This window comes from Centruroides vittatus, unplaced genomic scaffold (genome assembly GCF_030686945.1).
Source record: "Centruroides vittatus isolate TY-2023 unplaced genomic scaffold, ASM3068694v2 contig_299, whole genome shotgun sequence".
NCBI lineage: Eukaryota > Metazoa > Arthropoda > Arachnida > Scorpiones > Buthidae > Centruroides > Centruroides vittatus.
Window position 1 is genome coordinate 2,404,066 of NW_027121909.1, and position 26,198 is coordinate 2,430,263.

Consider the following 26,198-nt stretch of genomic DNA (forward strand, 5'->3'; position numbering starts at 1 on the left):
TAGTGGCTTATGTAAATTCGAAAGCAGCTCGAAAAATTAATTTTTAGAAAATTTACAAACATATTACACTGTTGATGGTAGAAGATGCCGTGGAAGAACAAACCTACCTTAAGAAAAGCTATTATGAAGGCAAATATAAGTAAATTCTATAGGCACTTCACATCACTTGCTAAAAAATTCAATAATTAAATAATTTCTGGATTAAAATTGTCTGTTGCTTTACAATATTATTCGTAAATGCTTAAATAATCACTATTTTAATAAAATATGTCATAATTTTAACCACAAACACAAAAAAATGAAGTTTAAGCCAATCGTCTACTCCCCATTCCAGACATAGCAAATGCCATTATCAACTGTCTAGAATTGCCAGATGGTGGCGCTTGTCCATCCGCCATTCATGTTTTGGGCTGAATACGTGCACCTCAACCTCTCTATTGTCTTTACTATTTACTTGACACAGTTCAAAAAATACCCTTATTTGTGTTATTTTTCTCAACTATAAATCTAAAATACATGAAATCTCTGGTATTATTTTTTTTTGAAAATAAAAAATGTGTTTTCACATTATTTTTATACAAAATACATGGTATTTTGCATATCTTGCACCACTTTAACAGCTTGTCTAATACTTTCCTGAACAATGACCTCTGTCTGACCAGAAGTTTCACTGCCTGAACTACTCATCTCTTCTGTCTTAGCTATTAAATATTGTTTTGCTCGATAGGCTGCTAAATGTGCATACATAACTGGGCATGGAATAGATATGCTACGGGTACAACGAACATAAGTATGACAGAGATAATAGGTTAGGGTTTGTAATTCATCAGCACTGAATTCATTGTCATCCCAAAGAACAGTATAATGTGCTGGTCTGCTTGTGCCTTGAATACCAGTATGGCTGCACATAAAAAAATCAAATTCAATTGGATGTACAATATCCGTATCAACAGTTGTACCTGGTGGTATATTGGCATGTTTTCCTACACCATCTCTTCGATCCAGAGGTGCAAAACGAGTATGATGGCGTTTTCCAACTATAATAAAAGTAATGGGTGGTTTATAATCTTCGTTAAGATCTAAACATGCCTGTTTTACTTGTTTTAATTCATCATTTAGTACTTTAGTAAATTCTCCTTCACTTACACCATCTCTATAAAAAATTATTTTTTCTGGTTTTTTCCCTCCAGTATGTTTATAAAATGCTTTTAACAATTCTTTTACCATATCTTTTAAATCAATAATAATTTCCTGTCTTGTTTCATTCTCTTTCCCATCTTTTGTCTTTGCTTGTTGTACACGTACACTAGCTTTGTATCGGCTAGGAAATCCATCTAGACTTCCAACTACTGCAGCAATGGAAGGTTTCACTTTATCTCCTGGTGCTGGATGAGTACAGTCAGCCCCAATAATTATAATAGGGTTTTTAAGCACAGGAGGTTTTTCATTTGGTAGTAAAGAATTATTTACTCCACCCATCTTTGCATTTATTTTTTGGCAAAGATTACAAATCAGTTGAGGATTACACTTTTTACCTGAAGTGTTGCTATCTTTAACACACTGTGTCATAAGTCCTAATTCAGTCTCTGCTACATTTTTTATTTCTGTATAAATGTTTTGTGGACCTTGTGTTGGAAGTACAATCACTGCTAATTGTAACTTTGGTTCTATATCCAGTGCTTCTTTAATGATATTTCGTGCAATTGTAGTCCGTGGATTAAAGCATGCAATTTTAACAGGCCGAGCAAATTTTATTCCAACATTTCTCCCACCAGTAAAAAGTAATTTAGCAAAACTTTCTAAACTTTCTTCATTGCACCAACGAGCTGTTGAGAAACTAAGTAACATCCATTTATCAATATTTACACCAGTGTAAAATTGTTTTCCCTTCATATCCCAAGATCCATTAGAAGGTTTAATTTTCTGCTGTTCATTATACAACACATGAGGTGGAGCTAAAACTCGACCTTCAAACTGCATAGGTGTCGAGTTAATGCGAATGCCAAATTCCTTTTCAAAAGGGCGAAAATCTTTAATGCAATCAGTCAGAGAGTGTTGAATATCCCTGAATCTCTCTGCAGGTGGACGAGCAGTACATTTAATCATTTCAGATGTCTGAATTTCTGTTAATTTTTTCTTGCAATGCTGACCTTCTACAATGTCACAAACTTCCATAGGTAAATAAATCTTTTTATGCTGTGTTCCTACATCTAAACAAGGTAAATTAGGATATTGTAATTTCTTATATTCCATTTCAAAATATTGAGCTACTGATGTTTTAATTTTCTTCCCATTCTCTTCCCTGAAAAAAATTGTATGATGTGCACTTTCCCGTGTGACATCAGAAACTCTATACTTTCGTGGATAACTAAGATGAGTAACTTGAATACGTAAACCTTTCAACTCCTTTGCAAATATTTTTCTTTCATAATCATTTAACATTTTGATTTGTCTTAATTTATTCATCTTATTTTCTTCTTTGGGATACAAGATTTCCAACATGTAATTAATAACAGGTCCACTTTTATAAAATGTAGTCGCTGACATATCAATATTCAACATTGGTTTCCATTGAGAAATTCTCATGCTTTGATGGTGTCCAAACCATATTTCTCTTCCACCACTTAATGGAGGAACTTCTTCTGCTCTTGGTTTCTGAAAAAATGATCTACCAACAGGAACTAAACGTAATGCTGGACCATGCCTTAATATTGTTTCTATGGCCATTATTCCCATAATTATTTCTTCACTTATTAGAAAACATTTCCCCTCAAGTAACTGATGTAAAGGTTCAAGGCTAATTGAATTTTTAACAAGAGATCCAGTTCCTTTCTTAGTAACAGGTTGAATTTTAATTTCATAACTGTCAGATCTCCCATCTTGATCAGTGAGACTGACACTAAATGTTTTCTCATTATTAATAGGCAATTTATTTCTAGTATAAAGATTTTTTTCACCATCAAAAGCAGGACGAATATTTCTGAATATATCTACAGCTTTAAGCATAGCTTCCACCACTTTTCTTTTGTTTCTGGTATTTAAACATTTATCCTTTTTTTTCACATCTTTTTTCCTATCACCTTCATCTGTCCTTTCTTTTCTAATAGTGTAAATATCAACATCATAATGAAAAACTTCACCGTGAGGTAACTCAATTGGAAAATAATTAGCTTTTAAAGGTATTTTCCTTCCTAATGTACCTATTCCAGGCCTTTTAGCATACACAAAATGAGAAGGATCATCATAAGTTAATTCAAGTCCAAGTCGCTTCATTGCTTTTGAAAGTGTATCAATACCAGTTTCAGTTCGTATAGACGTCGGCACAATGCTGTGTACTTCACCTTGTGCACTTTCTGTTACTGCTGATGCTGAAGTTCCAGGTTGACTTTCAGTAATTTCATGGGGTGGAGCAACTCCACGACCTACAATAAATATATCAGTTGTAATATAATATATGTTATTAAACAACATCTAGCATAAATATTATTAAATTTTCTTATAAAATATGTAAGAAAAACAATCTTGAAATTAAAGTAATAAAAGAATTGAAGTAATAAAACACAAAAATTTGCAAAAGTATGAGTACTTTCAATAACATAAAGTTATCATCTATAAATATATTGATAACTAGAATATAATTCAACAGAAAGTTTAATATAAAAGCAAAACTTAAATCAAACAAATCAATTTAAAGTAATGTAGACATAATAAAAATGATGAAGGAATGAAAGTTGAAGAAAGAATTCAGTAAACTTCTCTTCAATAGTTGAATACATTACAAAGGGAAAGCCAATGTTGTGGGAGATCTTATGCAGGATAATTACAACTTCTTATCAATAGTAGTATTTGTATAACTTGTAAACTTTTGTTTTATTACTTCAATTAAAGCATTTAACATATAAAGGAAATCCAGCAATGAGTTGCTTAACTTTCCCAACGATATTTAAAATTGTGTGTGGTGCCATCTGTTATATTTTATTTAAAAATTTTTGTATTTTTAATTATTATAAAATAGTAAAAAGCTTAATTTTGAAAGTAGGAATAAATTTTATAAAACACTTAATGACGATTTTACTCATTATTAGCATTTAAGTCAAATCCTACTTGAGATATGACACAACTCCCTTTATATCTCCACTTTGTTGGCCTTGAACCACCAAAATTTAAGAGAACCGATCTCCCTAATACACAAACCTCCATGCAGAATTTAGAAATTTTTCAACAAAAAGCACAGGATTATTAAGCTTCAAAGAGAATGAACAAAACTGTGCCCTCCACACACAAATATACATACATGTAGAAAAACCCCTACATTTTTTTTGCATTTCTCAATGTTTCAAAATCCCAAGTCAAAAAATGTAAAAATCTTGGTGGGTCATTTTCTGACTGATCACCATATTTCCCTATGTTATATAGTGTCTGCTTGTAATAAATATACAGTAGAGTTAATATTAAAGTGTATTAAAGTGTTAATCAAAGATAATCACTTAGCAGATGAAGAATTAGAAATGTATTTTGAGCCAATTGTCCTTCCAGTTTAATTTATATAAATAAAAGTGTATTTTTTTAAGATATAAACCAATAATTTCTATTGTTCACTTACAAATAGCTAAGTTAGGTTTTTTGATGGGCAAAATTAACATTTCTTTAAGATGCTACTTTTTTACAATGATGTTTTTTATTAGTAACAAATAATCATTACATAGTAACCTACAACTTGTTCCTGACAAATTCTTATTTTTTATAACATACCATAATGGTAAGTTCTTTTTAATATTAATTGTTTAATATTAATAATATATTATTGAAAAAGTTTTTTACTGCAAAGAAAAACCTTCCTCATTGTATGATGAGTCATCACCAGACTGGGTGCCAACATTATACATGGGATGTGAGAGTAGCCCCAACCCAACTGCATAAAGAGCATTAGGAAAAAGCATGTAATCAGGAGATTTGTAAGCTTTCATTTGTGAGTGCAGTAATTTGTTGTCAAAAACAAATAGTTTATGATGTCATCAAATTCTATTTTAAGCCACAATGCTTTATCTACAATGAAGATGCTGATTTCATATGGATGAAATTATTTTCTATGTACTTTTTAATATCTTAATTTTAAACTCAGTTCATGCAGAAAGCAAATCACTAGCAAAAAGCAAGAAGAATAAATATAGCAACGTCCTTGTCAACAAATTTTTGTTTTGCAAATTGCACGACATTTTAATATATTGAATTTCTCTGGTAGCAAAAAACATTCAGTAGGCCTACTAATTGGAAGGACAAATTTCTGAAGATGAGATAGAAAGATTTAAACACAAAGTTTAAGCTACAAAGTTACAAGAAGAATATAATTAGCAAGTATAAATACTTTCTAATTGTATTTCTGTAATTATTATAATTAATGTTAAAACATCAATTTTGGTAAATAAAATAAATGAACAAAGCAAGCATTAAAAAAATAAATAAAAATAAAAACAATTTGCTATTTTCAGCCACCATCTTATATTAACATTTGCTATAGTTTACTTTACTCTTGTGAAATTGTGATGAGAATCAAATTTTGCTTTGCATAAATAATGTTTTGCCAAATTGTCAGATGATATCAGGTTATATTACTACTACTATTAATAATTAAATGCTAAGTAATTTGGCACTAGAGGTAGGTATTAGATGCCATCTCTTGCTAAATTTAATAATTATTTAATTTAATATTAATAGTGGTAGTGATATAGTCCAATATAATAAGGCAGTTGTTTGTCATTAAAATATAACTATCAGGTGTTAGATGTTGATAATTTTTTTTTGCATCCTGTTTTCATCTGTAGAAACTTTTTAACTGCACTAAGATCAGAGTTCTCTTCAGTAAATACTGTTGAGAGCTGAGCAATTGACGGTCTAATTTGTGGATATTAAAATTATTTTCTATTAAATTTTTCTAAGTTTATTTTAACAGTTATTATTATATTATTTTATTAGTCATTAAATAAAACAATATATAAAATTGTTAATGAATAAGCATTTATATCTTTTACATAAGTTTATGAGGTCCCCTTTCAATATTTATTTTTTCTTTTCACTTATTTTATAATGATAACTACAATGAAGTGAAATAAAAACAATGTCTTAATGCTTGAGCTAGTACCTTCTAAACTGGATGCTAATTTCATGTTTTTAATAGTTGCTTAAGAGGCAGAGAGTATATGACAGTAGAATATGCAACAGTTTTATTTTCATTCTAGCAAGTTTGTATGGGGTAAAGCCACTGCAAGTTATATGCACAAAATTACAGGACAGTAGAGCATCGATTATCCGAAAGCGTTCCAGTCAGCAAACTTAAATTTCTGCTAGTGCTGTGGCACTGCAATATTTGGCTATGTCTTGGGCTACTCCAATATTATTCTTGTTGGTGTGCGTGTTTTAGCTGGCAGCATTGGTACAACCATGAGAGGATACTTAAGGACACACCAGGATTTGAACGAATTTCAACATGGGATAGGTTAATGTATTTTTTTGTACATAATTGGTTATCTGAAAAACGATTATCCGAACAACCCCAGTCCTGAATTGTTTTGGATAATCAACGTTCTACTGTAATTATTTTCAATTATACAATAAACTTAACTAAAGTGTTTTCATTAAAAATTTTTTCTTTATATCTTACTGAATATAAGCAACTATATTGTGATAAATTTCAGTGAAATTGTGCAAATAACAAATATTTTGTTTGCATTTATCAAAGATGCAAGATAAAAAAATTACAATTTATTACTGAAAATGTTTTTTAACCATAAAAATGCATGTTCAATTACTTATATTTTTAGTTCATTACTTCTAAATCAACTACAGTATTCCAAAAATAAATCTACTAAGACTGAACTTTTTTAATTTTAACATTAACTTCTTTAAAATACCACATGCATATGCTTTAATTTGTATACTTTTTATAAAATCAAAACTAAGAATCACAAATAAAATTATTTTGTATTAATTTAAACATTGTTGGATTCTATTTTTTCAAAATTTATGTAAGATATTCCAGAAAACATAGAATCTGTAAGATCAATAAAATTAAACTATTTTGATTTTACAATCCTATTGTAAAATCAAATCTGTATATTGACTATAGAACTATGGTTCAAAAATAATAATTATAGGCCTACTTGATTTTTCATTTGTTTTCATACATTACTTTATATTTATACATTTAATAAATAAATCAGAAATTGAAACCATACCGGACTAGTACCATAATTATGTGGATAAGCTGCAAAACACAGTTAAAATGGAAATACAATGTTCATATATTCTTTGCACCTCTGAGTGACCATTGAAAATATGACATCAGTATGCAGTTTAAAAGATATCATCTCATTTCTTTTGAAACAATCTCCTGTTTTCAATATCAAAAATAAAAATCACCACAAACACACACATATATATATATATATATATATGTATGTATATAAAAGTAAATCATTTTGCTTCATTTCTATTCTTATTTATCAAAAGATATTAACAAACTGTGGTCTGAAGACCAGTGTTCTGTTGCCTAACCGGCTCGTAACCAACCCCTTGGGTGGTTCACGGTGTAAAGGAGGGACAGGCCCTCATAGCGTAAAAGCTTCCTGTTGTAAAAGTTAATGGGAGGAGGGGAGATATGTGGTCCAAAGATCACGTGTTCTATTGCATAACCAGTTTCTTGGGTGGGCCATAGGGAAAAGAAAGGATGGGCCGTATTTTCGATGACAATGGGAAAAAAACCCCAGAGGAAGAGAGGGAGATCGCGCATGCTCAACGGAAGAGGAGGGATTTTTTTTAGGAGAGAAAGAAAGTAGAGGAGAGAACATGTAGACGATAGAGTCGCGAGATTGTTTTTTTGTGTGTTGTTTCCTTTGTTTTAGTGTCTGTTATAGCAAAGGGACAGAGTAGTGATTGGAAGGACTAAAATAAACTTTAAGTTCCTTGCATTGGAGTCATAGAGTGTGTGATTTATTTCTTTGAAGTTTCTTTTTGTTTTGTTCCTGCACTGGGAATACTCTAAAGATTGAGTACTTCCCCACAAAACAATATAATATTGATAGTAGTATGGTTATATCCCAGTTTCTAAGAATGATTTTATGATGAATAAAATCCAATAATATCCAAATTGAATAATCTCAGTATTATGAATATATTTGCAGTGCATTTGTAAAAAATTTTGAAAGTATAACATAAAAACAGAAATAAGAAGAAACTTCATTCACATCTGTTTATTTCATGTCTGTGTTCTATTATAGGTGTATAATAATTTTTATCACAAAATTTCAAGGTAACCATATAAGTTTATTCTTAACAGTTAGTTCATTACAGTATGTTCACTATTCACTTTCATTGTTGTTTTGTTTTTATACAGCAATATTATAATATGAAATATACAGTATCATTACAATATTTTTATTTCTGTCTACTGTATATTAAAGAAAATACACAAAATTACTAATAAACAATACTATGAAATAAATGTTTTTGGTTATAACATAAAATTAGCTAAACAATTTAATTCAGTACTAATATTCATAGATTATACAATTATACATAAAACGAGGGCTCTGTATAGGATAACTTTAATTTTAAAATTGAAGTTGATCAAATAAAACAATGTGTTGGGTTCGGGGCTGTCAAGATGTTTTATTACATATGTTTTTGAGAGGGTCCTGCCACCAGGTGTGTTTTTCCAGACACACCACCGATTGGGATGAAGTAAATGACTAAGGCACGAGGGTAAGAGTCACTCTGAAGTCCAGGAATGAGCCTCTCAGGAGGAAGAATACAGAGTCAGATATAATCAATTAAAAGGGAATTTATTAGCAAAAAAAAGAACTGAAAGTTCAGAACAAAGTTATCAAATCCGATTTTTGGAAATTCGCCTATCTTTATCTATACAACGAGGGGGTACCTAACGGGGGGTATTCGAACTACACGACTCACAACATACCATTTAAACAAGATGTCTTCTTTCATCTATTTCGACAGTTGGTCAATCTCTTGATCCTGTTTCGCTCTCGCTCTTTCTTGCTTGTACTGTTCTGGTACTGTCTGGACTGGACTGCACCTCTGGCTGCTTAAGTCCTGTGTCTGTCTGACCGCTAGTATTACCAATTTAGCGAAAAAGTCACTAAATTTGGCGAGTTTTTGCTTTAGTTAGCGCCTTTTTTTTTGAAATTTAGCGATGGAGATTTTTCTAGAGTTTTTTAGTAAATTTAGTTACATTTTAGAGATTTTTTAACAAAATCAAAAAAAGTCATAAAACTATTAAAATTTAATAAATTTCTTCATTTATATTATCTTTAATGTGCAATAATTATGTGCATAAGTCGGAAATCTTATTTTTAATAAGTAGCAACACTAATCAGAGCTCAAGTTTTCTTATCATGACCAAATATGGTAAACATTTGTAAAGGGGACAGAGCTTAATGGGCATTACGTTGCGACTAACAGTAGCAGGTCCAATCCTGATTCAAATAGTTTGTCAATTTTCTTAAAGTTTGATAGTGATTTTGATAGAAATTTGGGAATCCTTATAAGTTACCTATCCCGCATCGTGAGTAACCAAGTGCTGTAATATAGTGTCATTTTGTGTTAATATTATTTACTATTATTTATTACCCTGATATCAGTGAAAATGCCAAATGAAAGAAAATACACTCAAAAATTTTGAATAGAATGGCTAAGTGACGATAGGTATAAAAATTGGTTGCAGGAAATAAAAGGAGAAAATGCAAAGTGTCGCTGTAAATATTGTAACTGCATTTTGATAGCAAAAGTAAGTGATTTAGAAAAGCATAGGAAAACTCAAAAACATATAAAAGCCGAGCCATTGTTTAGTATTCAGCGAAGTAGTGAGACTCGTTGGATGTCAATTCAGACCACTATTGATAGAATTTTGAAACAATGGAATGATTTAAAGGCAAATTTTAATTTGGCCAGAACAAACGAAAGATGTTATATGGCAGAAATTTTGTTCTCGATGTTTGATGATCAAAAAAATTTCTTATTTCTTTTATTTTTTAAACCTGTACTTGACGAAGTTCAGAGATTAAATAAAATATTTGAATCTGAGAATACGAAGTTGCAACAGGACTTGCTAAATTTAATAGAATCTTGTTGTTCTAAGATTGTTTTTCCAGGAACAAAAATAACAAATGATGTAGTGATTGAAAACCATTTAGCACTCAATCCATATTTGGGTTATCAGTTTGAAACTGAAATAAACAATCCTGTACTGTTAGATGAAGAAAAGAAAAATATTCGTAGTTGCTGCATTGCCTTCCTTTTGCCTCATATAAAACAACTTCGGCAAAGGTTACCTGACAATATATCAATGTTGAAAACCACGACGTCACTAAGTATTGACCATTGTCTCAACCCAATTAAAAGTGATATAATAAACCTTGCGAAAATGTTTTTCACTGATGATGCAGTATTAACTCGCATTGACTTTCAATGGAGGAAAATCCTTACAATCCAGTGATAAGAAACTTCCAGCACGATAAACTTGTGGATGGAGGAAGCTCAATACCGAGATGCTGCCAGAAAAAATCCCTTTCAAGACTTGGTCAATTTTGTTCTAAAAATTCTTTTATTACCTCACTCAAATGCAGAAGTAGAGCGTTTATTTAGTCAGATGAATATTGTTAAGACCAAACTGCGGAATAGATTGAATATTACTTCACTCAGTAGCATATTAAAGATTAGATATGGTTTGAAAAGATTAGGGAAATGCAGCCATGACTATGAATTGCCAGCAAATGTCATTCGGAAAATAGGCACTTTAAAATCGTATCAACATTTAGTTTGAAGTGGAACCATCTTTTGAACACAATGAAGAAATTGAAGAAAAAATGGAATTTAGCGACGAATGGACTTTTTGAATAAAGTTAAAAATAGATTAATTAAAGGTTGGTTTTTATTTTTTGTTTAGCTATTTTTTTTAGAGAATTTTGAAAATTTTTTAGCTATTTTTAGAGAGTTTTTTGTTTGCTTTTAGCTACTTTTATTTTTTTCAGTTGGCAACCCTACTGACCGCCTCTGGTCTATTCTCTCTTGTTTGTTGTCCTGAGTCTGCTCTCACTTACTGCCTGTCTTGAGTATGAGAATTATACTGGTGAGAATCTCTGTCTCTCTGAGTATGAGAATTACACTGATTTTGTCGGGCTGGAGCTCTCCTTTTAAATACTTCCAGCATGAAAAGGTTCGTCATCCGGTGATGATCCATTTGTGGTGTCATCATCGGGTGACGATTTATTTGCGGTGTTGTCATCGCAGCCGAGATGATTGTTTTCTGTTGTTTTTACTTGGCAATGACATCTAGCTTTTGTAGAGTCATCATTGAGTCGATGTGACTCATCTTGTTTTTGGGGCAGTTCTCATCACTACTCATTGATTGCTTTGTCATTTTTCCCTTGGCATGTTGAGAGATTTGGATACTAAATTGTTTTATTCTAATCGTTTTAAGTTAATATCAAAATTTAGAAAAGGGGGGTCCCTAGATTGGTAAAATAGGCAAATTTCCTCTTACAACTTCGGTTGTTGTTTAAGATACAATTAAAGTTCACGCGAATACATAATTATCAAAAAAAAGATAAAAATAAGTGATTAAGTAAATATTATTATATTACAAATGTTGTAAACAGTAGTTCACAAATGTTAACATCGAGGTATTTTTGGAGGGGGGAAATGGTGGTCCTCACAAATGGATCATATTACAACAACAATAACCAGCAATAATTTAAAGAGCAAATGTTTCTCATCTTGTTAGTCTGATGCCAGATCCGCATCAGACTAACAAGATGAGAAACATTCTCAGACACACATTATAGCATAATAGTTAATAGAAATTGCATACAGGCGATCCAGTACAAAGGTCATCATCAGGTTAACAAGTTTCAAATTATAATAGACAACAATATAGATTCAAACCAAAAGTTTGAATCTTACAAATTAATGAAATATTCTAACTGGCTACAATAACAACAAATTTTATTTCAGCCTGGTAAGTAAGTACTGTATATGCCAGTACTGCCAATGCATAACTGGCAGATTAATCATAATATAATTATATATTTTACAGTTAAAAAGTAATATTCACATTAATAATAATTGAACAACAAAATATATTTACAAAGATGAAATGCCGTAACAGAAGACAAAGTATGTGAAAAATATTGCTTAAAGAAAAATTATTATAAAATATCACTCATATTATGATGATAAACTCTTTAGTAAAAGGTTAGCCAGAATACAGTCTAGTTCAGGATAAGACCATATATAACAAGTCATCTACAAATAGTACCATTTAAATTAAAATTAATTATCATTTTTTGTTGTTTGTTATTTTTTTTATCAGTTCATTAACACCACCTTCAAATTGAGTGTGTAAATGGTAACTGTGAGAGATTTTGAAACTTAAAATATTTCGTAAAGTTTTATCAAGGTTAGATTATTAAATGTATTAGACTTTTCTCTCAAATTCTTAATAGTGCATAATTAATACAGCTATTTTAAAATGACAATTGATATTGCTGTACTGTATGTTATATTTAGGGGTTAGTTTGATCCGTTTTCTTTCTGCAATGCTCTCTTCCATGTTGCATTTTATAATAATTCTGCACATAAACAATCAATATTTGTTTTTAAAATTAATCTGCACTATCAATAAAAGAAGTAAATGTCTCTGATAATTTTCTGAACATTGTGTATTTTTTAAATTTTGTTTAAAGTGATCACAATTTATAAAGTCTGATTTTGATTGATCTTAAAATACAATCTTATATTATAATATTTATTAAATCTATAATTGTAAAAAAGTGCAAAAATTAAAATTAGCTCATTTGATGCTTATACAAAGTTTAAAGAACTGCATAATAACTTCATCTTTAAGTATAGTAACAAAAAAAATTGATAAATAGCACTTGTGTATCCTTTACATTTCTATTATGTATACTTCCACATTAAGTCAACATTTCATTATAATAGTTTTAATATCATCATCAATAGTGCATCTTTATATAAATTGTATGAGAAAAACAATACAATTTTTGAAAAATTGGAAGATCTACATGCCTTTAAGTACAAAATACCACAATGACATACATTAATCTAGTGTTTCTTAAACTTCATTTTCTGGTAGATCCCTTTAATAAAAGAAAACTTTCGGCAGTCACCCTAGAGTACAATTTACTTAAATTAAACACTACATACCATGCATACAATCTTCCAACAAATAATATGTATTTGAATTAATCTACATTCCAGCTGTTACAGACTTGTTATTTTAAGAAACTCTCATGTTTAATTAAAATACAGTCAAACCTGTTTTTATGTGGGGGATAGGGACCGCATTAAAAAAATCTCACGAAACTTCACGAATGGCTGTAAATAATAGTTTTCGCGACAATTAAAAAAATTTTTTTTTATGTGGTCAACAGGGACCGCATAAAAAAAGTCTCACATAGAAAATAACTCAAAACCGTACGAAATAGAATTTATTGACAACAGATGTCAGCACTTGACTGCATCGTCTGGTCTATCGTCTGTTTTACATATTTTTGTCCAGGTGGTGTTTTGTTGACTTAAAAAGTAAATTATTTCATTTTTCGCATATTCATGCAATAATATTACTATAATAAGTGCATTTATGCTATAATAAGTTTATTTAGCTATAATAAGTCAATGTAAGACATGACGAATCGCACGAGACTAGTCGCCAACTATACTGCACAAATTAAAAATTCGCATTAAAAAAATCGCACAAATAAAAATCGCACATAAAAAGAGCGCATAAAAACAGGTTTGACTGTATATATAAAATATTAATGTTCGTTTTAAATAATTTAATTTAATTGATTTTGTGTGTTTCTAATTTAAACTTTTAATGTGTTTTAATAAAGATAAATATTACAAGAAATATATATATTTTTAATTTACACAATATAGGGTAGATGTACCAGTTTTGGCCAGTGTACCAGTTCTGGCCAGAAAACAAATTTAACTTAAAAATATAATCATCACATATTCAAATCTGTCCAATGAAACAAACTTTTATTGTTAACTGTTCACACAGTTAATAATAAAAGTTTGTTTCATTTGTGATTATATTTTTAAGTTAAATTTCTTTTCTGGCCAGAACTGGTACTACATTGGCCAAAACTGGTACATCTACCCTAATATCCCGAGTTATGTAAGTAATGCAGACCATAGACCTCTATGTAACTTGAATTTTATGTAGGCATCACAGGCTCCAGGCACACCACAGTACTGTTCAATCAACATTTGAAATCCTTATATAAAGAGACTGCAGGCCAGAATGATACAGAAATTGCATACAAGAGATCCAGTACAATATATAAGTTGCTACACAATGCAAAAGATAAAATGGATCAAACCAGAGCCCCAGGAGTGTACTCTATACCTCTAAGAGACGATAGATTCCTAAGGGACTTAGTCTATATTGGCTCAACCAAACAATTAATAAGTAAAAGAGTACGTGAACATCTATATGACTTTGTGAACAACAGGCATACGACCGCCTTGTCCATGTATGCCACCCACCTGAAACCTATAACAGTTTTAATATTCACTATAATGGTTTAAATATTCTTATCATCAATAGTGCATCTCCAGCGGACGTCCAGAACACCAAGTTAATCAGGCAGGCCTTTCAAACAGATCACAGCCTGGAGGCATTGGAAATATGTAAAGCCAGCCTAACTGGCAATTGTATTAACCTCAAGGACTGCAATATGGTGGTGCATGCATGGAAGTACATGTATGAAAGAGTCGAGCAAAGTTAACCCATAATAATTTCATCTTACACAATATTTACAGTTTATAAAAATTGGCATGGATCACATGATTGCATTTTTTACGGTTTTAGTCAAACAACCATATAAATTTACCTCATATGATGAGATATTCGAAATTTTAAAAAGCGATTTTTGATCATCATCATTCTGACATTTGACTTTGGAAATTCGGTTTTGTTAAAAATCCTGAGGCAGGCCTTGGTGAAGGCCAAAAACGTTTGAGTTTTCATTGAAGTGCTGTTACTGGATAAAAGGTTTCATTTGTATTTAATTAATTACCCCAGTAATTTGTGAAGAACATAGTTACAATGAATTTTATGTAAGTTAAATTTGTAAATTGCTTAAGTGTAACTATGTAATTAATAACTCAATATTGTATTTATTATTATGTGTTCTGAACATATATTTATTTTTTTGTATAATTTGGTTTGTCATTTCAATTGCATTTTAATGGTACAGTACTGTAAATAAACAATAAACACTATGTAAATGTAGTGGTAGTAAACAGGTTATGTATTAAACAAATCACTTGAGGCAAACAACATTAATGATATGAAACAATACATATAGAAAAACAAGCAATGAATATGTGCTTGGTTTTGCTGCTCAACCTTCACTGAATACTGTAGAAGAATCTTGTTTATGAGAGAGAGTGCTTGGTTTGCTTATGTTTACAATTAGAACAAGTAAAGGATTAGCAGAGAAATAAAGTAATAAATTGATACAGTGCAAAAGAAAGGAAGCGAGACAGAGAATGAATGAATGTTTGAAATAGAATAATTCTTTGTAAAATTACATGTTACTCTCAGTGGCGTAGCTAGCATGGGTGGCACCCGGTGCGGATATCGTGGTGTCACCCCAAGAATGAAAACTGTTAAAATTAATAAAAATCCGATAAACGTAAAGTATGATTTTATTTAATTAATACAAATAAGAGTCATTAATTATCAAGTTACAGTATTATAATAATAATAGTACAGTTTTATTAAACATTCTTTCACACTGATGTATGAAAGTGACAGTTGAATGTGGCAAAAGAAGAATGAGAGTAGAATTAATATACTCTCATATATTATGTACAAACACTTAAAAGCTCTTCTTTCTAGCTTTAACAGCTGCAAACTCAGAAATATCATCTTCAAAATTTATATTTTGTGTTGACTCGTGTTCTATTAATTAATTCTCATTTATTTTTTTTACAGTTGGGTGTCACCCGGTGCGGGCTGCACCCTAGCTACGCCACTGGTTACTCTATTCAGATTTTTTTCAATTTTTGAGATTTACACTTTACACAACTGCAAATTTATGTAAGTTGCGTGTTATGTAATTCGGGATATTACTGTGTTCTTTTTCTTATATAAACTCAAGGATCCCTGTTAACACATTTGCAGATGCAAAGGAATCTGATATCTGAATTATCTGAAATACCAGCATATGAAAATTTCTACTGTTCAGCACTACACACTGTGCAAAACTTTTCAGTATTTTCAGTTGATGCTTTCAATGATATAAGATAAAGAAAACAGTTAAGTATTTCACAATGGATAGATTGATGGGAAAAGGCAATGCAACATTTGGACAATCTGCCAAGGTTTGGTTGGTTTGTGTTTTTTGTCACAAGAGCCTTACAGGCTATACTGCACTATGTCAAATGGTATGTAAAAAAATTTATAGCAATGTAAAGAAAAAAGAACAAAAACAAAGAAATAAATAAACACATCTAACATTACTGTTCAATAGGGTATACTTAACAACAACACAAATTTAGAAATATAACATAAAATAATATAATCAAATAATGACTTTCAGAAAGTCCAGTATAATATTAATGTTTGGCTTCTGGCCCAAAATTCCCAATAAACTTGCATTTGTAAAATGCTGTTTATGGGTCCTATCAAATTTGGAACATTCATACAGTATGTTTCACACTTAAGATACAGTTATACTGCTGGCATATGGACTGCTATTTGCCCTTCAGAAGGTATTGATGAGTCAGCCAAGTATGTCCATAATAATATACAAAAATCATTTACATATTTTTTGTAAAATAAGTAAGAATGAGATAGTTAACGAATGTTCACTGATTTTTTTCATCTCTCTCATCATCAAACAATTCAATTACTTCTATATGTAAAGATGATAGCTTCAAAATTATTTCCATATTTGGAAGAATTATAATCATCATCATCAATCACCCATTTCTATATCAATTCTTTAGAGTTTGAATAAATATTTTTTCAAGCATAATTTATTTCATGTTAAAGCTAGTTGAGGTAAATTATCCAAATTTGAAAACATGAATAGAAATGACTCTACATAAATTAGTAAAAACCAATTTAAATATTGGAAAAGAAGTGAACAAATTAAGTTCTTTATTTAATTCTTCTTTAAAATATTCATAATTGGAAACAGATACTTGTATTAAATTTAAATATTAAAATTTAATAAATATAAAGATGTTTTTGTCTTGTTACAATACTTTATTTTTGCTTACTAATTACATCTGGTATTTTAAAAAAGACTTTTACATATAATAAACATTTTGCCTATCTTATAAAACATTTGATTTGCTTATGAAAAAATGGCAAATCACATACAGGTGGCCCTCGACTTTTGCACATAATTGGTTCCTGAAAGTTTGTGCAAATGTTGAATGTTTGAAAGTAGAGGAATGAAAAAAATATGCACCAAAAACTGTGTTTTAAAGTATTTATTTATCAACATGTATACATAATGAAGTTAATGAGGCATGTTTAAGTGCTTTCAGGTGTTTTCTTTACAAAGTTGTCAAGAGTTAGTCAAATACCGTATCTCATTTTAAATTTGTCAAACCAGCCATTACTTGCTTGAAACACCATGTTAGAATCTTCATTTAATCTAGTCTTCCAATCTTCATGCAAACTAAGAGCCTTAGCTTGAATAATTGAAAAACTCAGGACATTATTTTGTTGTTTATCATCAATCCGTGATGACAAAAATCTTTCCATTTCATCCATCACCATGCTGTGTCTTTTGGAAACAATCTTTGAAGATATATTTCCACAATTTTGAACGTATTCCTTAATTTTACTCTTATTTTTCAAAATTGAGCATATCTTAATCTGTTTATATTGTACAAACGTCTGATTGAAGCAAAAGATTCATCATTTTCAGAACGTTTAATTATTTCCATCTTTGTCTCGATCGAATGAAGTTTACAAGTCCTTAATTTCTTTTTGTTTGTATCAACACTGCAGTTTCTCCATTTCTCACTCATGTTTATAAGGACGAAATATTTAAACATAAATTGATAAACAAATAAATTGACAAAACACACATGTTGATGCACACCCTAATGCAAGACAAACTATTTTGACCTCTTGCTCAGAACAACACAGTAGTGATTAGGATTCCAAGAAGTTTGCTATTGTAGGAAGTAGTGTGTGTCTGAGAACACAGAGCAAGCTACTGCACTTTGTAGTGTATGAGCTTTCTGAATGGAACAAATTTTTTCATTACTGACAAAAATATTTAAAAAGTTGGATTTTTTAAAAAATGTGCGAAAGTCCAGGGTCACCCGTACTTCATGCTTATCCATTAATAAACAAATATTAACCTCACATTGCTAAAAGATGACTCGTTAATCTCATAGAACTTTTATGCTTTTTTTGCTTTGTGTTTATCTAAGCAACATATTAAGATTATTCGAAGGGGACGAGTGGAAAAACAGTATAAACGACAAAAGTTTTCTTTATTAAAAATACAAAAATGTATTAATTTAAAACAAAAGGATAATAATAAGTCAGTAATATGCAAGTAATATATCTACTTATGATTTTTTTTAATCAAATTAAAATTTAACATTAATAAGATATTTATTCACTTTTCCATTGAATCTGTCATTTGTTATATTGAAGATTACACAAAAGATAAACAGATTACTGATATTATAATTGTGACTCAAAAAGAATTGATGCAACTAAACATTAATATATTAGACTTTGAAATTTTGTCAGTATTAAGAATTTTATTTGCCCTCGAAATTTCAATCCCGAAAGCTTTTCAACATAAAACAATTTGCTTAATAGGTGCATTAAAATGTGCATTTTTAACAAACCTAAACATTGATGTAGACTTATTGAATAATTTAGATATAAAAATTCAGTGTTTTAATTGATATAGATCTGCACCATTTATAAATTATACGCTTTCCTGTTAAAATATATACAAAAGCGTGCCTATTCTGTATCTGTACTAGAAAACAAATCGAAAATACGGAAATTTTTCCCATGCTTTAGTGTATTTTTTGCTTCAGTGACTGTTAAGTGATCACAGAGAGCATCTTCGAAAAAGCATGAACGACTTGTTTTCAATCTGAAAACCGCTTACCTCTGCCTTTTCCCCTTCGTTTCGGTGGCATGATCAATCCTCCTTATTTATTCTCAAAATATGTGAAATTGTTTCGGATAGATAATATTAAAAATGTTTAGACGACACAACATCGAAATCGAAACTAAACCAATGATTGGCTGCTCTCGAACGGATTACATAAAACTCACAAAAATAATCAGTAGATCTATATTCACGTGATCATCTTTCCCCTAAACGTTGCCAAATTCTTTTCCTTAAAAATTGTTAAAGCATTCCTCGTATAGTAAGATTTTATTTCTTTTTTCTATTCCATAAAGTCTCTATTTTTATTGATTTATAAGGATTGTCGTGTATTAATTTTTTGTAATATTTTTTTTTTCTTTTTACTCTTTCCACTCTGGCCCCACCGGTTCCGTTCCCTGAATACTGGGAGTTCGGTCGTGGGTTCGTGCCTGGCCAGGACGAGCTGGCCACGTGTAGTTTTCCGGGTTTTCTCTACGTCTGTAACGCCTGAATAGGGGCCAGTTACCCTTAAAAAGACCTCCCGGAAGGCCTTCCCCTTTAGGCAGATCGCCTAAGTATTGCGTTGCCATAACTAAACAAACTCTTTTCACTCTGCGGATACTAAGAAGTCCCTTTTTTGTTCATCGCTGATTGAACAAGGTCCACAGTGGTTTTGCCAAGTGGTGGGGAGGGGGCCAGACATATCCCGAACACATGACCCTCTCGCCTGAATGGCCGAAACATTAAAGTCTAACGCTTCCAATGCTTTGAATTCGATTGCGATCCTGTTGTGTCCGCAAAATACGATTACTCGTTAACGTATATAGTTAACTTTATTATAATAGAAACGTAACGTTGTGTCTCCAGATCTAAGTGTTACAACAGCTAACGCACGACCAGAGTTGCCACAATGAAATTTCAAAACGTACTGAAGCTCCTTCAAAAAATGTACTATTTTCCTTCAAAATGTTCTATTTTTATGGTTGGTTGCTTTTGATATTAATATACCATCATACTCAATTTTTGTGCTTATTTCAAATTCGTATTCATGAATACTGGTTAAATACGAATACTTTAAAATTAAATATTTCATAAAAAGATTTTATGAAAATAGTTTGTATGGTTTTTTGTTAAAGTTGATTATTAGTTACAGCATTAAAAGTTGATTTTTTAAAAATATAATAGTGATGGATAAAAAAAATTATAAATTAAATATGCGTGGACAGATTCAAATTAACAAAAGTTATTTCTTTTACCAAGATTACTAAAATTGAAGTTCATAATTTAAGAATTAAATTATAGTGGTAGAAAATAATATAAAAGTATTTATATTATTTATACTCTTACAATTTCATAACTATTTTCTGTAATAATTCGACTCTGACTTAAAGAGATATTTTGATATTATTGACGACAAAAGTTTAAAATCATTGATTTCCTTACTTGTCCATTATTTTTGTTTGACAGAGTTGAATTGTTTGGACCACGTGGCGTGAAAAATTTTGTCAAGGTCCACATGAAAATGTGCAGACGACTGAAACGTTTGACATTTTGACCATTGAGTCAAGACATTTGCACGTGCAACTATCTGTATGTTGTTGACGTCGACCGAGTGTAGCTCTTGCAGGACTGCTGGCTGTAAACTTCTTGGAACGATTACGCGGTGTCCTCTAAACAGAATGCCGTCGTGTGTGGATATTTCTGGGTCGTACATATGGCCATTGACAATATCGTTTTTGATCTGTGATAGTTCCTTATCAATTGATGATTCTCTTCGAATTTCCTTGGCGGTGATAGTTCCAGTTGAGATACGTTTGACAACAGTGTTATGATAAGTGTCATCGTGGTCTTCTGTCAGGGCTTCTTTCCTTGTTAAGGGTATAGGGTTCCGTGACAGGTAACCAGCATTTGTATGTTCAATCGACTTCCTATGTTTGATGGTATAATCGAAAGTGGAAAGGAAGTGCGCGTATCTTAGCATTCTTGTAGCTGTCAAAACAGGTAGCTTCTTGTCAGGATGTAGTATCGTCATTATGGGTTTATTGTCGACTATAAGAGTAAATTTCCTTCCATAGATATAATCAAAAAATTTCTTACACTCCCAGTACACAGCAGTAGCCTCTTTATCCAGCTGGCTATAGTTTCGTTTGGCAAGTGTGAGAGATCTGGAGGCAAATGCTATAGGCCGTTCTGATCCATTTGGCATCTGGTGTGACAATATTCCAGAGTCCAAAAGGGCTGGCATCTGTTGCTAATGTTATTGGTAATTTAGAGTTAAACGGAATTACTACCCTATCACTGATAATAGATTTTGCACGAATGAAAGCTGTTTCCTCCTCTGCTGTCCAATGGAATTGAGCGTTTTTCTTTAAGCGTTGATTCAATGGATATAAAATATCTGATGCGTTCTTTATGAATCTGGAATAGTAATTAACAAGTCCTAGAAATTCGCGTAATTCTTCCACATTTCTCGGGCGGGGTGCATCCTGGATGGCTTTTATCTTGTATGGAGACTTTTGGAGTCCTTCTGCACTAATTATGTGTCCTAAATATTGTAATTTTCTTTCAAAGAATTTGCACTTACTGATGTTTACGTGTAAGTCATTAGCTCTCAACCTGTCTAAGACATTTAGTAAACGGTTCATACATTCTTTATAAGTTTTTACTTGAATTATGATGTCGTCAAAATAAGCTACCACTCCTTCAAGATTTTGGGTGAATTGGTCGATAAACTAGGGAACTCGTTTGGTGCAGATTTAATTCCAAAAAATAATCTTTTTGTTAGATAGGTTCCACGGTGTGTTGAGATTGTTTGTATTTTCGCACTGTCATCATCAACTGATAGATGAAGATAAGCTTTGTGGATATCTAACGTGCAAAAATAAGATCCATTCTGTAATTTATTGAAAATATCTTCAATGCGTGGAATTGGGTGGCATGAGTCGTGCAACTGCTTGTTGACTGTGACCTTATAGTCGGCACAAATTCGTACTGTCCCATTGGGTTTTGGAATAACGACTATGGGTGTTCCCCACTCTGAATAATTCACTTTTTCGATGATACCCTCACTTTCTAATTTATCTAGTTCCTTATCCACTTATTCCTTCAATGCATATGGAACTGGGCGTGGTTTTAAGAACATATGTTTGGCACCATCTCTCAGTTTTAATGAGCAAATATAATTAGGTATTTGGCCAACTGTGGGAGTGAATACGTCTGAGTACCGCTCTATGATTTTTGAAATGGATGTTTCTGTTTCTGTTGACGAAATGTTGCTGACCTTAATTGTGTGGCTGAGTTCATTGATGTCAATCTTTAAGTTCCGAATCCAATCTCTTCCTACTATTGCGTTTTTTTTTTTTTTTTTTTTTTGGAAGGGAACGACATACAAGTGCTGTATACTGAAGGCCGGATGGCCGAGCGGTCAAGGTGGCAGCCTACCGCTTCTGGGGGATCCGGGTTCGAATCCCGACAGGTCGAAAAATCCCCAGGAATTTTTCGAGGGGTGGTCCGTCCGGATATGTCGGGCCCCGTCCCTCACCACCCGGTCGCCCCATTGTGGGCCTGGCCGAACCCATAATGGGCTTGCATAAGGCCCTCTTAGTGCTCACAGGGCGGAAAGAGTTAAAAAAAAGTCCTGTATACTGTAGTTATCACCATATTTAGTTTTTATCTTCGCTACCCCTAGTGGTTTGAAAGTATCACGTGTGTAAAATTCTGGCTCTTTTGGCAGGGTTTTATTTATGTTTCTAATTCCCTAATCGCTTAATTATTTAACTACTTCTTAAGTAGAAATAAGTCGAAACCAGTTACTTTGTACCTGAATATCTGTAGTCTTGGGAAAACAGTGGAAAGACAATTTTTATGACAACAGATACATAAATCGTAAATTTAAGGAAACTAAATTTCAGAGCTTTTTTTGTATCTTGTATGTCTCATTCATTAAATTTGATTGTAAATGATGCTGCCAAAGTAACAGTTAACTTTTTAACATTATACAAGAATTGTACACGTTTTTTCTGCATCCTCTTACAGATGGGACATACTAAATCGTAATATCACCGGTTTAACATTGAAATCCGTAAGTAATATAAGATCGGAGAGCAGAATAAATATATCAAATATTTTAATGGATTATTTTTAACTCCTGTCAACTATACAGAACTATCATAAAAACATGCCAGTAAACTCCTATCGGTCGGGTTAAGTTATAAATCTAGTCTACTCATGATTCACATAATCGGGGGAGCGGACAAATATCTAGCAGGCAGGCGGCTAACAGCCCAGAACCTGTCCGGAATATAAAATTGGAAGCTTTATACGTATATAGCTTTCACCAGCTAAACCATGAGGTTGGTGCTCTGTAAAGCGCATGCGCCAATGCCTATAATCTGGCTGCTTGGAAGCTGACCCGGTTTCGACATTCCTTCCGCCACTGATATTCCAATATACAATAGCAATCTTATCGTTTTTTTCACATGTAGTATAGAAATTTGTAATAAGATACATAATGCGGTTATAATAAAATATTAATTTTAATTAATTCAAAGTACGCTAAAATATGAAAATTTATATTTTATAAAATACAAGGGAAGGTCATTGGAAGGTGGAAGCGGCGCTTCCACCGCTTCGAATGACGGCACGCCACTGTAATCGTTATGTTTTTAAATTTCTTTTCCCCGGCAGCATCACAATATTAAGAATTAAGAAGCGACAAAGAGCGGGAAACATAGAACTTGGAATATTATTAACGAGTAAGAAATCCACACTACGGGGCATTAACAAATGCTAAGTATTCGGAAAATACCGACTTCGGAAGTTTTTCTAATTTTGGATTTGTAAGGACGGGGTTAGCGCGTCAATGTACAAACCCCATGTATCAAAAATAAGGCACTCCATAAGCCCCAGTTTGGGTCAGAGTTCGATCATTGCAGTTGGATCCGAATGCAATGATCGAACTCTGCACTGAGGCGTGCGGGCCTGGACCCGCAACGTCCTCAGACATGCTTCCCGGGCCCAGCATCGCCATAAGACAATGCTGCCCGGGACCGCATCTCTCCCCTGACCAGCACGTGGTATGGAGCAGAACAGAAATTTCTGCTTTGACTGGTAATCTTTCAGCACCTGTATTTCCCACTTCAATGAGTAACACTGGTGTTTAAAAACCAGAAACCATTTATTTATAAATGCACTTCTCAAATCTTCTAGCTTTCTACAATATCCCACCGGAAATATCTTTCTCGTATGAATTGTTTAAAAATATATCGCTTCTTCCGTAAATATTTCAAATTTCCTCCTGAAATTACATAGGTTGATTGGTATTGAGCTGGTGAGGCTTGAGGTTCTAAGCGATGCAGCCTTGGCATTAACGGTTGGTGGCGCCGTCTAGTAGCGGAAAGACAGCATATTCTTGGAAGTAGTTGGCAGTAGTTGTTCTTGAGCACAGTCCAATAGGCTGTAGTTGTAGGCAATCCCTTAATTTATTGATGGTTTTTTTTATTTGGCTGATTTCTTACGGGAAATCAACCAAACAAAGAAAGAGCCTGTCGAGTGTCTTGAAATATCGCGCCGTCATCGATACCCTGTGGGCAGGGCTCCCACACCGCAAGGTCCTAGAATATAAGGTTAGCTCATACAGCCGATTTAGCCACTTCCTGCCAGATTCCGGATATACGTCATCCCTAGTCGATCCGTGGTCTAGCGACTGTTTCACCACAATAAGCAAGGGAAGAAAATTTTGGAATTTCACTATTTTTGTTACTTTGTTCAGCGTTTTTAGACTCATAATCTTCGAAGGTAAATATATCTATCGTTATTACTATTATTAAACATAATTATGCCGATAAAAATTGTACGGAAGTAACAAGTGTGTTCCTAGAACCGTTTGATAATCTGTTGTTGTCTTTACTTTTCGTTCTGTAGAAATTACAGAATATGGTTACGGATAAAATATATTTATTACTAAAATACTTAAAAATACTAAGAATAGTTTTCTGCATGTATAAAAATAGTATCTGCACGATGAAACGACGACTACAAATAATAAGCTGGCCCCGTAACAGGGTGGTGACACTTTTAAGATAACTCGAGGTGTAAAAAAGAAATATTGTTTATTATTAATTAATATAACTTTTTAAAATATGCATATTTACGTAAAATGCTTAGAAATGCAAATGTGGGTTTGCCGACAGGGTGCCGACTATGTCAAGAGGGTCGAGCGGTCGCGAAGGGTCGTATGTGGGCGATCGGCACTGAGACAGACTCAACGGTTACAAGAAACCGTTTATTTGACACGAAAGAAGCTTACAAGATTTCCGCGATCTTGGAAGTTCTAGGTCGGCAGCAGCCTCTGGGTCTTCCTCTCCTTTCGAATATAGTCTCATTTTGAAGGAGTGTCCCTAGGTCGCGAATGGCCAGTTCCCTCGACGACTCCGCGACTCCAGGACGATGCGGTCGACTTCCGTTGATGGAAAGATGTCGATCCGAGGTCGGGAGACGGAGACGAAGATGGGCACCAGACACACACACACACACAATAGATCCGTCACTTGGAACTTTCGGGAGAAGAAGCCCTCGCGTCCTTGAATTCTCAGGTTTTATCTGTTTTCCTCCGATTCCGCTTTCCGATTGGTCTCTTCTCGTCACCTGGTGACAATTCGAAACCTTTCGGGGGCGCGGGAGAGGTCAAAATCGAAGTTTAATTCGATTCCCACTCGGAGATAGACGATCTACGTTTCCCCATTGTTCTATTGTTTAAAAGTTCGCGTCGTTTTCTTTAAGAAAAACAATTTCTAACTTCTATTTTTTTTTCCTCTAAAAAAAATAATTTTTTTCTAAAAATAAATGATTTTAACGCGAATTTCAGTGAGGTTCGGACCTATCCAGAGCCTCACACAAAATATAAAAATGTTTTATATATTTAGCATTAATTTATTGTAGTGTTATTTATTCGTATAATAATTTTTATGTAAGAAATGTTAATACTACTTTTTACCACTTCAGAAT

General features: G+C 32.4%; 1 protein-coding gene across 1 annotated transcript; it reads right to left on the reverse strand.

The window, feature by feature from the left end:
• Positions 1-268: 268 nt before the first annotated feature.
• LOC136972637 (protein argonaute-2-like) lies at positions 269-19,414 on the reverse strand. The gene is made up of 2 exons (XM_067267235.1): positions 19,209-19,414; positions 269-3,422 (listed from the first exon to the last, which is right to left on the reverse strand). Exons 1-2 carry the CDS (start codon positions 19,237-19,239, stop codon positions 574-576), a joined length of 2,880 nt encoding a protein of 959 aa, XP_067123336.1. The 5' UTR covers positions 19,240-19,414; the 3' UTR covers positions 269-573.
• Positions 19,415-26,198: the final 6,784 nt, after the last annotated feature.